The sequence below is a fragment of the Monosiga brevicollis genome, genomic scaffold, assembly GCF_000002865.3.
Source record: "Monosiga brevicollis MX1 MONBRscaffold_19 genomic scaffold, whole genome shotgun sequence".
Taxonomy (NCBI): Eukaryota; class Choanoflagellata; order Craspedida; family Salpingoecidae; genus Monosiga; species Monosiga brevicollis.
In genome coordinates, this window is record NW_001865056.1 from 626,885 (window position 1) to 643,631 (window position 16,747).

The 16,747-nt window shown below is 55.4% G+C and overlaps 5 protein-coding genes across 5 annotated transcripts in view; 2 read left to right on the forward strand and 3 right to left on the reverse strand.

The window, feature by feature from the left end:
* MONBRDRAFT_27493 (uncharacterized protein) overlaps window positions 1-1,198 on the reverse strand; it is a gene marked incomplete at both ends in the record, with an annotated part of 3,134 nt that extends 1,936 nt beyond the window's left edge. Inside the window, 4 exons of the mRNA XM_001747923.1 lie at window positions 138-212; window positions 335-763; window positions 879-953; window positions 1,061-1,198. Coding sequence (XP_001747975.1) covers window positions 138-212; window positions 335-763; window positions 879-953; window positions 1,061-1,198 — 717 coding nt within the window. The remainder of the gene's footprint in view (window positions 1-137; window positions 213-334; window positions 764-878; window positions 954-1,060) is intronic.
* Window positions 1,199-2,241: 1,043 nt separating this feature from the next.
* On the forward strand, window positions 2,242-5,488 carry MONBRDRAFT_27494 (uncharacterized protein; the record flags this gene model as incomplete). Its single annotated transcript, XM_001747835.1, has 15 exons — window positions 2,242-2,274; window positions 2,379-2,531; window positions 2,623-2,700; window positions 2,849-2,944; window positions 3,061-3,136; window positions 3,230-3,402; window positions 3,498-3,742; window positions 3,894-3,977; window positions 4,066-4,162; window positions 4,249-4,356; window positions 4,460-4,529; window positions 4,617-4,681; window positions 4,764-4,946; window positions 5,061-5,117; window positions 5,222-5,488. 15 exons carry the CDS (start codon window positions 2,242-2,244, stop codon window positions 5,486-5,488), a joined length of 1,785 nt encoding a protein of 594 aa, XP_001747887.1.
* A 319-nt stretch (window positions 5,489-5,807) lies between these two features.
* Window positions 5,808-9,550, reverse strand: MONBRDRAFT_27495 (uncharacterized protein; the record flags this gene model as incomplete). Its single annotated transcript, XM_001747924.1, has 16 exons — window positions 5,808-5,984; window positions 6,089-6,227; window positions 6,332-6,372; window positions 6,472-6,588; window positions 6,793-6,996; window positions 7,076-7,185; window positions 7,261-7,384; window positions 7,510-7,643; window positions 7,739-7,812; window positions 8,272-8,335; window positions 8,427-8,496; window positions 8,611-8,660; window positions 8,787-8,897; window positions 8,975-9,127; window positions 9,238-9,305; window positions 9,393-9,550. 16 exons carry the CDS (start codon window positions 9,548-9,550, stop codon window positions 5,808-5,810), a joined length of 1,794 nt encoding a protein of 597 aa, XP_001747976.1.
* Window positions 9,551-10,352: 802 nt separating this feature from the next.
* On the forward strand, window positions 10,353-10,845 carry MONBRDRAFT_27496 (uncharacterized protein; the record flags this gene model as incomplete). Its single annotated transcript, XM_001747836.1, has 2 exons — window positions 10,353-10,487; window positions 10,627-10,845. The coding sequence occupies 2 exons, from the start codon at window positions 10,353-10,355 to the stop codon at window positions 10,843-10,845; spliced, it is 354 nt and encodes a 117-aa protein (XP_001747888.1).
* A 558-nt stretch (window positions 10,846-11,403) lies between these two features.
* Window positions 11,404-14,191, reverse strand: MONBRDRAFT_10178 (uncharacterized protein; the record flags this gene model as incomplete). The annotated part of the gene is made up of 2 exons (XM_001747925.1): window positions 11,404-13,011; window positions 13,136-14,191. The coding sequence occupies 2 exons, from the start codon at window positions 14,189-14,191 to the stop codon at window positions 11,404-11,406; spliced, it is 2,664 nt and encodes an 887-aa protein (XP_001747977.1).
* Window positions 14,192-16,747: the final 2,556 nt, after the last annotated feature.

Genomic DNA, 16,747 nt, shown 5'->3' on the forward strand with positions numbered 1-16,747 from the left:
AAGAAGAAGAAGGAGAAGAAGGAGAAGGAAGGAGAAGGAAGGAGAAGAAGGAGAAGAAGGAGAAGGAAGGAGAAGAAGGAGAAGAAGAAGATGAAGAAGAAGAAGGACAGTCGGACGTCGGCAGTTCTACCACGTACATCCATGACCTCAACGCCCTTTTTCACCATTCCACGGTCCACCTCACCCGAGCCGACTTCAAAAGTACCGACGTACTACAACATGGTGCCATTTTGCCGAAACCCAATCGTGTGAGTTTGCCTGGGCCAAGACCTCTGGAGAGGAACGGGTGCGAGGGCCGGGAGGAAGTACACAGGAATGCCATGGCGGGACATACGTGGCAGGGAATGCGCACGTCCTTCCAGTTGGCCTCGGCCTGCTGGACATGCTCATGTGCGGTGTCTGGGGCAGCACTTGGACTGGGGCGCGGGGAAGGAGCGGCGGCATGGGGGTTGGATCGCTGCCCCGAGTGAGGCGAGGCCATGTCCATGGGGGCGCGGGAGAGGGGTTGAACATTGGCACGGGGCGAAGTGGAGCGTGCCGTGGGGCGCTGGCCATGGTTAGGGGTGGTGAGGCGCTCTGGGCGAGGCATATCAGCAGCCCTCAGCGGGGCTGATCCATTGTGGGGCGGGTTGGGTGAGCGGCTTCGTGGAGAGTGTGAGCGGGCCTGAGCTGCGGCATGTCCCGCTGCGTGTCCCGGGGAGCGGCCAGGCAGGGCAGCACGTGGCTGCTGGTTTTGGTGAGCCTGGCGGCGCCTCTCATCTGCCTGGGTAGCCGCATCGCGAGCAGAGCAGATCAGAAGAGCGTGAGGTGAGACGAAGATTCGGTGGAGTCATATTTTGGGGGGGCTCATTGCGTCTGTAGTTGACAGCGGAGCGTACTTCAGCTTGAAGCTTGGATTGACGCATGGCTTCCACGAGCATAGCTTGCTCCTGCCGCTGAATCTCGGCCTGTTGCTGCGTGGAGTCAAGGGGAGGAAGGACCGAAGAGGCAGAGTCAGCGTGCCGTGAGGCAAACAATTCCGAGCGACAAAATGCGCGAGTGGTGGCTGCATGGCGCATACATGGGCACGCATAGCTTCAGAGGCGGCCGGCGATTCTCGCGGTTGATGCCGGCGGTCACGTTCTGCGCGGCGACGTTCGCGCGCTTCGCGCTCCTTCTCCTCGCGCTCGGCTTTCTTCTTGGCCTCGAGCAGATACATGTTGAGCTAAGTGGTGGCAAGTCAAGGGTGAGGGGCAAGGGCGAGGGCGAGGCCGGTGACCGATGAATCCATTTGGCACCAACGAACCCAGTGCACCACCACAACCCCCTTGCAGAACGAACCGGTAAATCAAGCCGTTTGCTGTTCCAAAACAAGTCCGCGTGTGACGCCCTCGTCCTCGGTCGCCCTCCGTCAGTCAGTCAGTCACTCGGTCAGAAAGTGAGAGAGAGAGAGAGAGAGAGAGAGATGAGGGGTGAGTGGAAGAGGGTATGGGTGGATCGTTGGGCGGAAGCAGAGAGATGTCAGAGGGCGTGTGGGACGTTCGTGGTGTTTGAAAGGGGGATTTGAGAGATGTTGGGGCTTGGCTGACAATTTCAAGAGGATTGAGGTGGATGGAAGAAATGTTCAGAGGGTTTGTGTGTCAGCGTGAGCTTCTCTGGTTGAGTGATGACTCATCATCTACCCTTTTGCAGTAAATGTTGATAAAAATGAAGTTTTGCAGTTTTTAATTCAATCAGTTGAAGAGAATCTTTATGTTTATGCAGAAATATTAAACAAGACTAACTGAGAAAGCGCAGGTATTTTAAAAGTTGTATATGCATGTATCCAGGTTAATGAAGCAAAATGTGAAGAACTTGCTGCCATCGGCTCGATTGGAATGCGATTGTTTGCAGGCGGTTACGTCATCGCATGATTCGTCTGACATTTGGGAAAACATCAAAACTGCTCACTGCTTTCGTGGTTCGTGTCCGATGGCAACGGGGGGCGGGAGCTGGAAATCGCGGTCGAGGTGTCGAGGCAGGGCGCGCGGGCGCAAACGGGAGGAAGCAGGGGGTGGATGAGGAAGGGGTTGGGTTGGAGGTGGTACGGTAGGAAAGAGGGAGCAGGGATAACTGTATGGTGCGCTTGGTGTCGAGGGAGCAGGCGGGAGGGGGTTGTTTGAGTCGGCGTGTGTATGGCATGTCAGCTCACCGTTGAAAATTTGGCGCGGCTCTGCGGTAGCAGAGTAAAAGTGGCAGACAGGACCGGCGTAGCGGCGCGCCATGATCGTGTACCTGCAGCTGGCAGCCTGCAAAGTAAGCAGACTCTGGTCATATCTCATACATGTCGTCACCATCAGCCTAATCTCTTTTATTGGTTTGGCGCAACTCATCCTTCCTCGTCTCACGTTGGTTCGCAGGGCAAGACGCTGCTCATCATCGCTGATGCCGCCGATACTGTGGCACGCATCAAGGCGCTTGCCTATCACACGCTTGCCGCTGAAGATGTCCACGCCGAAGCCTTTCGTGTCTACTACAAGGGCAAATCCCTGCCCGAATTTCTCACCTTGGAGGTAGCTTTTTTGCTCTCCGTTCATTCATCTATCATCCCGCCCAGTCTTTTTTTTCTCGCTTCATCAAAGCTGGTGCCTCTGGTGTGCGCAGGATTGTGGACTCTCAAACACCCGCGATCACGTTGTTGAACTGGTGCCCGTTCAGAGCCTTGCTCAAGCCCCGCTTCAGGTTTGACTTTGTGCTCATCACCCATTGGTTCTTGTTCTTTCGTTCAAGAAGCTTCGTTCCATCACACGCACCCGCGCACATACTACCCATTGCACATGCTTATGCGCCTTTTTTTTTTGCCTTGCCATCCGTCAATCGTCTGCCCCAGAGTCTCTCATTTGCCGACAACGAGCATGCTGCCAAGCTGCTGCAGCAGGAGATGCACTGGTTCAGCCGCCGCGCCCGGCTCCTCCATGCCTACCGAGTCAGTGCACTCTCTTTGAGAACCTTCTTCCTCAGCTCCCACGGTTGGCATTGTCCTCTCTCAACCTACTCACATTGACCCTGGGATCACTGCTGCCGCGCGACGACCCGGTACAGATTCTCCTCTTTTTTTGCATCTTCACTTCACTTGCCAGTCTCGTTTCCTTCCTGTGGTACATCCCCATGATATCCGGTACGCCAATCACGTCGGCCTCCACTCGCTTCGGCCGAGTCGGTGAATTTGCTGCTTTCCTCATCCATGGGCTGCTGCACCCTGGCTGCATAGTTCTGGTGGCTGGCATCGAGTTGGTTAATGTGCCCCAGTTCTCGGATTTGGGTGGCTTCACCGTCCAAATGCTACAATCCTCCATCGCTCACATGGATCGTGCCAAGTATTTCAATTTTCTCTGGGCGATTGCCATTGCCGCTATGATTGCCCTACTCGGTCTAGACTTTGGTGTACGCTTGCGAGCCCTTGCCACCGCGCAACCAGAGACAAGCACCTTTCGCCGCTTACCAGACCGCTTCCGGTGTACCCGCTCCGCCCCTTCCAGGATGATTGCGACATTGTCTGCGAAGAAGACACGTACTTGACTCTCGGCACCTACGGCCTTTTGGCTCTTCTCTTTTTGGGTACCTCCATCGTCAGTTGGTGGAGCAGCTTCAACTTCCGCCGCAGGGCCGGTGATCTTCTCGAGCCCTACCTGCTCAGCATTACCAACATCAACTCGCGATACTTTGCACCACCCGGCACCTCACGTCGCACCCCCCTCCCCACCATCGATGAGCTGTCTTCGCGGTGCGTGTGCAACGGCTCTTCTGCTTTTTTTCTTGCACAACTGCTGGCGCGCTGCAGCCAGAAATTTCGAAGCATTTTAGGCCCCTTTCGCACCATTGCTTATTCTTGTTTGTTGTTCGAATTCACACGCTCTGTGATGTCGGCTGTTCAGCGATACGTTGGCATTTGTGCAGCGCATTCACGCCTTTTTGAATGAGTCGGCCAGTAATTGCCTGCTTCTCTGCCAGCTGCAGAGGTTTGTGCACATCGTGACGCATGAACTTTTGTTGCTTGCTGCTCGTGTGGACCTGCCTCGCTCATCAACGCCATGTCGCGCCCATCAGCGTTATTCGGTTGCTTGAAGTGGCTGGTGGTACAGGACAGGCCAGTGAGCTGGCCATTCTCTGCCTGGAGCGCATGCTGCGCTATCTTAGTACCCATGTGAGGTCCCAATTCCTTCATTCTCGTACTTCATGAACAGGCCTCACCTCGACTGGTTCTCGCGTTGGCTCGCGGGCTGTGTGCAGCCCACTTTACTGGAGCATGGTGTGGTTGAGCGGATTCAGAGTCACCTTGCGAGCAACCCGATCCAAGCGGAGCAGCCGGGTCTCACTTGCTTAGTGCACCTGTGTGCAGTAAGTCTTGGCGACGTCACTCTACTTGGTCACCGCAGCCAGCACGGGCCTTTTCACCCTCGGCCTTGCCCTTGCTTGTTGTTCTGGCCACATTTGCCCACAGACGGACCAGGCTTGCCAACATGTTCTCAAAGCTGGAACCCTTGAGAGCCTCCGCGACATTGCCAAGGGCTGTACGTTGTTTGTGGGCTGCGAACATCTCGCAACGCGACCCTAGCGGCAACGATCCTTCCTCACTTTTCCTGGCACATGTCACTCAGTGCTTCCCAAAAGTAACAACTCGTTGGCCACCATCACGTCCGCACTGATGCGTGCCAACCATTATGTATGTGACGCCTTGTCTGCGTGTGCTCTTTCATTTGTTCTTGCATGCATCCTCTCATCACGCTTCTTATTGCACCACACAGGAGGCCACATCGGAAGATGTAGAAGACTGCGTGTTCTTGGTGCGGTGTGTGCTGCAATCAGCGCCCAATGGCGACTGCTATAATGCCCTGGCCTGCCTGAACGACTTGCTTGAGCTGCATCTTGATGAAATCAACGATGCCACCCTCGGGCGCCTCATCATCAGTTGGCAGGCTTTGGTTGAGGTGAGTTCGGGCGGGCAGCTACGGAGGAGGAAACGTAGCGCTGGATGTATTTGCACAAAAACACATTTTGCGGGCTCTCATGAGCATTCTCTGTTAAATTAACCTCGGTTTTAGACGAGCGACGTCGAGGTTGCCATCTTGGCTGCTCAAGCGTGCGCCAGCTTTTGTCATGTACGGGCCCAGCCTGCTTGTCAACTTTCACGTGTCGCCATTTTCATCGGCGGTAGGGGCTATTCTCATGCCAAGTGGCACTGTGTGTCGTGGGTTGCGTGTAGCATGAGCATGGGCTGCAAGTTATGATGCAGTATCAAATGTTGGACAGCATGGTCAGCTTGCTCCGACCCTTCTTGTCGGTGGACGAGGGCATGTTGGTGGCGCAGCCATTTTATGCCTGTGTTCGACGCTTGGATATGGAAGGAGGGCTAGACTTGGATGAGGGGGCCCAAGCAAGCTTGACGGCTCTTCGCTCCATGATTGCCGAGCGTTTGGAGGTAGCGGACCTTGAAGGCGAGGACATGGACGTCATGGACACCTCTTCTTGACACCCAGGCGATGCTGCTTCTGCCATCTGACTTTATAGGCGACTCGTTTGATTGATTTGTGTTCTTGCTCCCCGAGCTGTGCCTCCGGTAACCGTACGCACGCTGATTTCGTGTTTTGTTCATAAGGGACTATGGATACGTGAACATAAGTGTTGTTGAACAGAAGAAAAACGAACCAAAGCAGTACCAGCATGGCAACAGGCCACTGATTGACTCTTTGTTGATTGAATCGATTCTGCATGTGGATGTCAGTTAGTGGCATAGCACACTGTTCAGGTGCATCTGTGACTTGAGCAAGGGGCATCATCGCGTGAGGCCCTCAAGGATCAATGTCAAGCTCAAATTCGGCGATCAGGCTGTGGCGATGCTGATCAAGATCTGGCGGTCCCATGTGGAGGGTGGCGGGAGTGCGCGCAAACTTGACAGCCAGGCCCGGGACCGAAATATCGTGACCATCGGCCATTGAAACTGATTGAACCATGTCGCGTGCTTGAGCCTAAGGAACAGCCGTCGTGAAGGTGGGGGTCAATATTGCGCTTGGCCTTGCTATTCATGATGTGGCTATTTCGAGGTTGGCAGCTGCGCTTTGCAGCGACCAACCTGGGGCTGAGCATAAGCCTCGCAAACATTGAGGATCTCGCCATACGCAAACTTGGCCTCGCCCTGTTCAAAGTGGCTGACCCACTCACACGCAGAGCGCTGTGCCAAGGTATCGGTCAGTTTGGTGATCAAGGCATCTCTACCAGAATCATGTTGTATGTCAGTTGAAGCAACGGGTTACTCGAGCCGCGCGAGGGGTGCAATTGCACCACGACATCCAAACGGCATCCAAACCCCTCCAACCTGTGTTGGACGCGAAGAGCATTCGAGGCAAATCGTTCATCCTAGCCGCGTTGAGTGGGCGAGGACAGAAGAAAGAGTGATGCCACAGCAGTGGGCGAAGCTGTGGGCCAAGACGGATCGAGCTGCTGCTTGTTGCTGACCTGGGCCAAATGGTCACATTGCAAGAGTTGGCACAAATGTTGAAATTGACGTTCAGATGTGGCAGCAATTGAGATGTGTCCTTGCTTAGCAGGGAAGGACTGATAGGGAACAATGCTCTAGTCGAAGACACCCAGGAGCAGGGCGGAGAGGATAAGGACAGGGGTTGATAAAAGAGGGAAACGAGAGAGAGAGAGAGGGGGGGGGGGTGGAGACTTGATTTGGTTGAGAGGGAGGGAGAGAAGCGGTGGGGACTTTTGGGTCGTAAAAGTTGGCAAGGCAGGGTTGTGTCAAAAAGAAGGAGGGGAGGCGGGGGTACACACTGGGTGGGCACTGCCATGGCGACGGCCAGGTTGTTGCGCTTGAAGAGCATTGACTCCCGTGTTGGCCATCACGCTCAGCTGGGCTTCAAGCAGCGATGTCTCAATCTTTTGGCCCAAGCCAGAATGCTCCCGTTCGTACAGCGCGGCCAAGATGGCCCCATGAGTGTACAGGCCGGTCACGACGTCTGTAATGGCCACGCCAGTCTTGGATGGAGGAATTAGGGCAGGTCAGATCATTTGCTTCAGACTGAGGCAAACTGCTCACGCTTGAGATGAGGTGTACCTTGGCTGGTGGACCATCTGGTTCGCCAGTGATGTGCATCAAACCGCTGAGGCTGGCGGCTATGAGATCGTAGCCTGGTCGATTTGCTAGAGGTCCCGAAGAGCCATAACCTTTCCAGGGATGCAGTCCAGGGTGCAAATGCAGGATTAGGTGGGTCGAAACCAAGGCTTTGTGGAGCGATGTACCTGTCAGCTCGCAGTAGATGAGGCGACTGTTGAGGGCGCCGAGCGTGTCATAATCCACGCCAAGCTTCTTCGCAGTAGCAGGTGTAAAGTTGTGGAGCAGCACGTCACTGCTTGCAACCATTTTCTATGAGGGTCGACACAAAAAGTCCGTGCAGGGTGCGCTTGTCACGAGGCGCATCCTCCACATGTTGGTGTTTGTGTTGTTGCTAGTCTTTTCTGACAGCGGGCTGGCAGGTGTAAGCGACGTACCCGGAGGGCTTCGCGTTCGCGTTCTTGCTTGAGGTCCAGGGTCAACGACCGCTTGTTGCTATTGACGGCAGTAAAGTAGGATGCTGTTCCGTTTGGTAAAAAAGGCGGTCCCCATCGCCGCGTCTCATCACCAGCTGTCCAGGAGGATGAGAGGTTGCCGTGCGCACCGCGGCAGTCGAGTCAGTCGGCCACGGCAATGGCAGGTCTGGATGTGTGGATAGCTGCTCACCTGGGGGTTCAATCTTAATGATGTCAGCACCATAGGCACCTAGCAGCTGAGTAGCCAGCGGACCCGCCAGAATCCTGGACAAATCAAGGACCCGCAGCCCGCGCAGCAGGCTGGCCGAGCTCGCAGTCGTCGCTGCCATGCTTTGTTTGAAAATTTCGTTATGAGCAGAACATGCTGACAATTTTTTTTGATTTTTCATGTGTGTGTGTGTGTGTGTGTGGGCTTTCGCGCATTGAGATGGAAAAGGGGGAGGGCTTCATCGTACTTGAAAGAGCTTGGAGAGAGATGTTCAAAGGAGCAAAAGGAACGGGTGGGGAGTAGTGATGCTTCAATTGACATGGAAAACAAACAAGGGGATAGATTATGGATACGGCAAGAAATGCATATAACAGGGGAGGAAGAAAGGAGCGCTTGCGCTGTTGGAGGACAGGGCAATGGATACCCAAGACCAACAAGGTCGTGAAGAAGCAACTGCTCAGGCCTTGCTGCTTTCTTCTTCGGGGGCCGTTTGATGGTCTTTGCAGCACTCGCACATTGCCAAGAGGCTGGCCACCACGTTGCAAGCAAAGCCAACCATGAAGATGGCAAAGGAATAGCCTGTTTGGGCGGGCACGTGGCCATGAGAGAAAGTGCAAGGCAGATAGCAATGGATGTCATTGGTGTGCATGCGATGGGAAACTTAACGCACCAACGCCGAGGGTTTGGGGCCCGGGGTACATGCGTTCGTCGTCCGGCACACCCGAGATGCGCTTCTTTTCCTGGGAAAAAAAAAAAAAAAAAAAAAAAAAAAACAAGGCAAGGACACCATATTTAAACAAAAGTGAGGGCAGCGAAAGGTGCTGGTAGGCTTAAAGATGGGAGTGGGGACGCACGTCTTCCAAGTAGCCGCCCATGATGGAGCTAGTCAAAAAGCCCATAAAGCCTAGGAGCAAAAACGACATGATCATCAAAAACGACACGAGCATTCAAAACGACACGAGCAGTAAAAAACGACATGAGCATCGGAAAGCAGTCCTTGGGGTGGGTGCAGCGATGAATGAGCACCTACCGGCAACGCAAAGGGCAATGACGAAGAAGAGCACGGAGCAGCAGCCACGTTGGAGACAGAAAGATAGGGTCAGGGCAAACGCAGCGGCCAGGACTGTAATGATGGCAATGGCTGTCCAAACGCCCAGAATGGAGGATGAGCGCGACGTCCAGCGGGAGCCCTTAGGGGGTTTGGATCATGGTTCGTACCGGCGGCGGCATCACGAGTGCGGCACCAGTTGCGGCCATTGTTGTCACGGGAGCGGGTCACGCCGAGGCGGCTGAGGTAGCTGGATTGGAGCGTTGCGTTATTGGAACCGCAAAAAGGATCTTGCTTGTAACCATTTTGGTCTTTGATGGCATCTACATGCCAAAGGGCCGGGCAATTGTCAGCAAGACCATGGCGGAGAAGAGAAGGCGGGGATGTTCTGAGGACTCGCGAGGGACCTCGAGGGCGCAGGGGCATCACGTACAGGTGTAAAGGGTAATGAGGCCGTTGGGATCGTCTTCGTAGGTCTGGAAGAAACCGCGGCCCACGATCCTACATATCGATAGCATGTGCCCGCGCACAGTGAGGGGGGCATGAAGCGGCATGCTTGCTGTCGGGCATGGGCGCACGGGGTCGTACACATGGTCGCCATTGTTTTTAATGTCGTGCTCGATCCAGGCAGGCGTGGCCACGCCCACAATGTAGAGGATGAGAGCCAGGAGCATGACAAAGTGGGCGGCGTCACCGACAAACGAGACATAGTCGTAGTCGGTGCGGGCAATCTTGCGATTGGGCATGTTGGCGAATAATCACAGCGGCGCTGAGCTGGTGTTCCAAGACAAACGCAGCTATGCTGGGGGAAGCAAACGACCTGGACCAGCCACCAACGAGTGAGATCAAGGCGACGGCAGCGGCGGACACGACAATTCCGGGCGGCACGAGCCAAAGCCTGGCATCCGTTTCCCTTGCCCACAAGGGTCATGACCCCCAATCCGGCCCAGGAACCAGCCTCAAGACAATCCCCGGAGCCAGCCAGCCAAGCAGCCAGCCAGCCGGGGCAGCAGCAAGGTCACCAACATCAACGTACCAATCAATAGCGAAATAACACAGGCTGACACAACATGTGTGTGAGTTCGAGAGAGAGAGAGAGAGAGAGCGAGAGAGTGTGAGAGTTTGAGAGAGAGAGAGAACGAGAGAGTGAGAGAGAGTGAGAGAGAGTGAGAGAGTGAGAGAGAAAAAGGGAGAGAGAGAGAGAAAGAGAGAGAGAAAAAGGGAGAGAGAGAGAGAAAAAGGGAGAGAGAGAGAGAGAGAGAGAGAGAGAGAGAGAGAGAGAGAGAGAGAGACAGAATTAATTGGTTTGAGAAAGAGAGAAATAAAGACAGAGATAGAGAGAGGGCAACACCAAAGTCATCCGACCCGCCCCCACGTTGTCAAAAAGGGAGGGAGTGAGAGAGAGAGAGATGAGCTGGAAATGGCTTCGATGGAATTTGATCTGACAAATGACTTTAGATCCACATTAAAGAGGTATTTTAACTTTAAAGCGTCTCCGCGGTGATTTTTCGACGCGCGCCTGCGGCAGTGCGGACCAGCATCGGCAGGATGGACTTTCTGGCCAAGCAGGCGATGAAGCAGCAGGCCAAGACTTTGAGCAAGGGTCTTTTTGATGAGGAGAAGGAGGATCCTAAGGCCAAGGAAAAGAAGAGCAAGGCTGAGCAGGCCGAAGCTCGTCATCGCGTTGGTTTTTCTCGTGCCACTGCTGCGTCACCTGGTTGTTTTCTTTTTCCGCCGTTCTGCTTCCCCGTTACGCTTGCTTCCGACCGTTCGCGGAGCCACCTCACGCGTGTGCGCGTTGCTCTGTGTGACCATTTATCAGGCAACACAGCAAAAGAGGCGAGAGGAGCAACAGCAGGTGCGGCGCGTGGCCCGCGAGGAGGAGCGAGACCGCATTCGCGCAAAGTACAACATTGACCGCAATGTCGGTCGCTCGGCGCATGCGGCCGCTGATGATGAGGAAAGCGATGCCGAGCAAGAACAGGCCGCAGCCCAACCGCCCCCAGCACATGGCAAAAAGGATGGGTGTTGCATTTGCTGATCCTTCTTCCAACTCGTCCTGCTCACATCTCTAGAAGTTGCTTCACCTTCTTTCTTTTTCATTTTGTTAGTTGTTGTTGTTGTTGGTGGTGGTGATTGCCCGAGGCATCCTGTTTGTACGCCTGCCATCATTCTCCCAGGTGGATGCTTGTTTACTGTTTGTCTAGACGCCTGGTTTCCAGTCAGCGTCGCTAATCACGTTTGATTCTCAATCCGAGCCATGTCGCTCGCTCGTTCGAGGCTTTGATCCCCCCCCCTCTCTGACCACAAACATGACCAGAAAAACAGGAAAAAAATAACAAAAAAATCAAGCGGGAAGGCAAAACAGCAACACAAAACAACTAGAAAGCGGGCAGGTCAAGCAGCCCGAAAAGGCTTCGTCAACTAGACAAACTCAACCCAGCCATTGTCTCGGACGAAGCGCTGGATATGCAGCCTGCATGGTACCCAGCGTGCGTGCCGGTGAGCTAGAGCCAAACGGCAGAGCAATCCCCATCAAGCATTGGCGCTTGACCAAGCATCTTGGTATCAGCTTTTGCTTTACCGGGTGTTTCCAAACTTACCGCCCGCTCGGAACAGCGTATCCGTTGCTGCTGCGCCACACCGCCACCAGTACCTCGTCAGGTCTAGCCAAGGCGCGCTGAAGCACCTCAAGTGCCTGCGAGAAGTTGAGATTGAGCAACGAAAGCCCATTGACCTGTGGCACCACACAGCCACGTGAGCGCAAAGACCGATAAACAGGCGTCCATCGTCCAGGCACCTTGCACTGGCTTACCTCTACAATGCGATCATGGGCCCGCAGGGCACAGCGCGGAGCTTGCGAGGCAGCTGGGCTCACGACCAGGCCCCCCTCGTAACTCTGCTGCACGCCAATGGCCAAATCGGCCAACGACCGCGCACTTGGAGGCAGCGATAACATGGCGGAGATGATCAGCGGATCTGGGTTGCGTCGAGTGCCTAGCCGACTAGCCTCATCCCCTCCCATGGCCACCAATGAGCGAAGCGAAATTGGGGAGAGGCCGGCACTCAGGCTCGAGTGTGTCAGCTGGGGCGCTGAATGGCGCTCCGTCACAAAGTTGTCAAAGGCCTGTAACATGTCAGCATAACGGCCGGCGCTGGCCTCAGTGTCCACTGAGCTTCGCGAAATGAGGGATGCCACCTCTGGCAGCTGCTCGTCAGTTGCAGTATCGTCCTGGAGTGCAGCTACCAAGAGGGTCGCCTCCTCTTGCGTGGCCTCTAGCAATGTATCCATGTCACAGACAGGAAACTCTCCAAAGCGCTGAAGCGGGCGGCGGTTCCGGTGGCGCGGTGCCTTTACTGCCCCGGCCCCATGGCGAGGCGTAGGCGTCGGCGTTTTGTTTGGCGACGAAGCAGCAGTAGCGTGTGCTTCACATCGAGGACCGGGAAGAGTGACAACGCTGCCCTGATCTGATTCTTGTGAGGTATCATGCTGCTCGAGGTGACGAGTTCCCGCTCTCAAAGCCCCCGTCGAAGGTGCACACTGCTCACGGTAGCGATTCTGTGCTGCCTCTAGACACGCGCGAACGGAGATATCAAGGATGGAGGTCGAGCTGATAAGCGAGCTATCTTCTACCTCACTCTCGTGGATCGTGCTCAGCGTCCGGTCTCCCGCCGGCGACAGATCTAGGGCAGCGCGGCCCAGTGCCGTCAACGAATCAAAGCTGCCCGAATCTTCCAGGCTGTGAAAAGACGCAGTGGCCTCCATGATGGCAATGGAAGGTAGATCTGCCGTTTCAGTCGCCGTTCGGATTGGGCTCTCGACGTTCGGCAGGCTCACTACCCGAGGCTTGGGTTCTGTCACTGCCTCGCATTCCACATTTTGGGGCTCGCCCACTGTGGTGGACACACTCTCACACGATGCTGCTGGCTGTGGGTCATCCTCAAGCACGGGGGGTGGCTGCGTCACCTGATCGATTGCATGTGGCGTGATTGGGCGCTCGGTACGTGGTAGGTCGGGCCGCTGGGGCACCCCTCGTACCGGAACCTTGGCCGGCACCGGGTTACCTCGCTGTATCGGGCTGGTGTGAAAAGGGACCATGAAGCGCAGGATATCAAGTTGCATGACATTGGCATCTTGAACAATTTCCTCAACAATGACGTGTTTCGCTTCTTTGGTCGACAAATGCTGAACATCCCGTCCATTGATCTGAGGTGAACAAGCGCGCGCGCGTGAGCCAAGGCGAGCGGCCTGAGCACGAGAGCACAGAACCGGCATTACTAGCGGGGGCGCTATGCTAGGGAATCCCAGCGTTTCCAAATAGCCTACAGACCTTGAGAAGGACATCACCGGGGCGAAGTAAGTGGGCTGAGGGGCTCGTCGGGCTGACATGCTGGACGACCAGACCCATGTCGTTGCTGTTGACGCTGCCCAGCTGCAAGCCAAGGCCCCGCTGTTCCATGTGCACGGTGATGTGAAAGGTTTGCAGATACTGAGCAAAGCTGCTAGCAAGCGTGTCGAGATGACTACGAGAGGCGTTCTCGGTATGGTCTGCAGAGGAGGTGAGCTTGCTGGCAGTCGGGGTAGATGGTTGCGGTGCCGACACAATGCGGCGGGGCAACGAGAGGTTGGGAAGAGAGGCGGATTTGACGACCCGCGCTGGGCGAGCCGGCTGCAACGTCCTGCCGTCTTCTTTGGGCATTGCTGGTGATGCCTCCACGTGAGCGGCGTGGGCGCGCCGCAAGCGGTTTCGGGCCGTGCTGGCGGCTCTGTCATCTGAACCACGGATACGCGAAGGGAGCAAGTCGGGTTCGGATCGAGTCTGTAAAAGTCTACCAGGGGGAGCAGCGCTTTGTTGCTGCCCCCGGCCGGCGGTAGATGACTGGGGACAAAGCGGACTAGGCTCTGCCGAATATATTACAACGGCATCTGTGCGCTCGGCGGGCGGAGAGCACTCTTCTGGTGTATTGGATTGAGCGCACAGAACGCGCCAGGTGGGGGCGGGTTGACGGCGGGCGGGGCTCGCCCTGCTGTTCGCGAGGGGCGTCATCATCTCAAGGCCAAAACTGTCCTCAAATGAGCCATGAAGTGGTTCATTGGGAGTGGTGCGCCCGGACAGGGTATTGGCGTGAGTACGATCGAGCTGCTTGACTTCCAGGCAAGCTGGGGTTGAGGTGGGAGTGGCTTCCAAGAAAACGGTGGCGCGTCGCGGGGCGCGAGGTGATGTGCGGCCGCCTTTGGGGCTTGCAACCTCCCGCGGGTCGCCGTTGATGGAGCTCAAGGGGCTCTTACTGGAGCTGCGGGCTGTTGATGTGGTCCCAACCCCACGGCCGGGGCCTGGGCTGCTCCATGCCATGCCCGGCATTCCCGCGTCATAGGCGCGGGGCATGGTCAATGAAATGGTTAGCTGCAGCGCTCAGAACGAGGGCGAGGGCCAAAGATTGCACGCGGAGAAGAAAGGAAGGGTATCCTTCCCCGGCCGAGATCCAGGGTCTGGCTGGCTCGGCTCAAGCTTTTTAAATGCCAAGGACAGTGCCAACGCCAACACCATCGCCACCACAGCCCAAAGCATTGGCCATGATTTTAAAATTTGGCGGGCAATCCATTCGCCCACCAGTTGTCAGCTTTTGGCAGCGCCGACGACCCGCTGCCGAGTCGTAGCTCGCCATCGTACCTCGTGTCTGCGTTATGGTTATATGCCGTTGCTTTTGAGCACATTATGAATTTCCAAGCTTGTCCGCTGTAGGTAAATAAGCTACACAAACTGTCTAAATAGCTGCATAAACTGGTCATAAATGGTAAAGGAGATTATAGCTAAATTCAAAGCAAATTCAGCAAAAAGATCTACTATACATTACATGAAATCTCGAAATTAAAATTCATTCTGCTTTTTTAAATGACAGTTTTGTTGTTGTTTCTCTCTCTCTCTGAATGTGTGTGTGTGTGTGTGTGTCTCTCTCTCTCTCTCTCTCTCTCTCTCTCAGTGTTGTTGGAAGTGCTTGGCGACTGGTTTGGGGCTGCGCGATCTGGATCTCAGCCGTCGTTGGTGGAGCGGGGTGGTGCTTCTGCGGAGACCAGGCTGGGTCGGGGGAGGGGCGGCCTTTGTGGCTGCAGGACTGGCAGGGGGAGGTTTCGCGCGCTGTATTTCTCTTTCTGTGCTGGTTTGCGGGTGGTTGCCAAGCAGAGGAGGCGGAGAACAAGATGACCCCCTGAGGCGGATCGTCGCTCAGCTTGGTCAACAAGGCATCGGTACCGGGGAATGAAAGGGCCCATTGCATTTGCTTGTTGCTGAACTGGCTTGGTGCTCCAACTGGGCAAGCGCGGTCACGAGGCAAGCACCGCAACGTGGTCTGGGGTGCGGACCCAGGCTGGCTCGATACCATGCCCCCCAGCTATGAACCCCTGAAGCTGGGCATCAAGCATCATCCACCAGCGTTAATCATGGACTACGTCTTGATAGAGCTTGGTACGTCGGGCGAACTTGACCCGCTAGCATCGGCCCAGGTCAACAATGGTCCCAGTCTCACTGCTGCTGGCTGCGCGCGCCACGCCAGGCTCTCGCCGCCGGCGCATCATGCCCATCCGCCGCCTCAACAAGCTTGGGTTAGTCCTTTGTGCTGGTCATTGTGAGGGATGTTGGCCTGGACTGTGCCTTGTGCGACCTCATCTGTCACTTTCCCGTGATGTGTATTCTTATTTTTTGTTTTTTGTTTTGGGGGTTTTAGGGCGCCTGACCTAGTGCAGGCACTGTATGAGCGACACGGCGAATACCTAGCCGGTGTTAATCGTCAACAGGTATCGGCTTGCTCTAGCACATTTGTGTGTGGCGATGCATCGGCCGCAGCTTCCCTGTAAATTGCGCGTACTTTTCTTGACCTCGGTGCCCTGGACCCACTCCCAGGTTGAGGAAATGGTGCTGCGCCTCAAGAGCACGGGACAAGCCAGTACAGACGCTGGATCAGCAGCGGCGGCGGCAGCAGCAGCGAGCGTGATCCCCACGCGCGATCTGAATCAGCTTGACGATGGGGTGCGTTCGTGCGTCGGGCGTGTCATGATGAGATCATGAGGTTCTGATGTCATGATGCCCTGGTGTCATGGTGTCATGGTGTCATGGTGTCATGGTGTCATGGTGTCATGGTGTCATTCATGGTGTCATGGTGTCATGGCGCTGGAACATGTGCAATTGGTGCAATCTCATCCTGCCATATTCGGTCGCAACGCGTGTGGGGCTTGGGCTCTGCGGTAGGAGCTTCAAAATGTCAAGGCTGCCATGGACGTGGTCTTTGAGCAAAACCGCGTTGATCCCAATGATTCAGATTTTGAGTACGACAAGCAGGTCGACTTCAAGCCCCAACTCGCCTCGGGCTGGGATTCAGAGTCCGAAGATGAGGATGGCATGTGGTAGCCAACCCTTGAAAGATTGGATCCTCGCCTGAGTGCGTGAGCGCGATCGGGTGTGAAGCACTTTCTTGTAGCATGCCCCCTGTGTATCCCGTTTCCTACTCGCTCGCTCCCGAAGCTGTACAAAGATGCATTCCAGCGAGCTGTCATGTGTAAACCTTAATCACCTTGCTCTCCCGGAAACGAGAAACACCCCAGCAAGGTCTCCCGCCGCATTCACGACTTTCGCGGCTCGTCTCCTTCATATCTATGTTGTTGAGCGATAAAGCAGTCAAGCTTTAGAGTCCTGGTCCTTCAAAGTCCAAAAGAGAAAAACCACCAAAAACAAAAAGAACAGAGATCACAACACATGTTGTGAACAGTTTATCTAGCACAGCAGGGTCGAGGTGAGCAGCACATGGACGAGACGGCCTTCAGAGCGCCCAATGGGGGAGGGTTGTGTTATGGCGGTGCTTGGCTGGCGGGTTGTCTGTTGTGTGGTGGCGGTGGCGGTGGGTGTGGGTGTGGGTGTGGGTGTGGTTGGTGTAGTGAAAAGTGTTGTTGA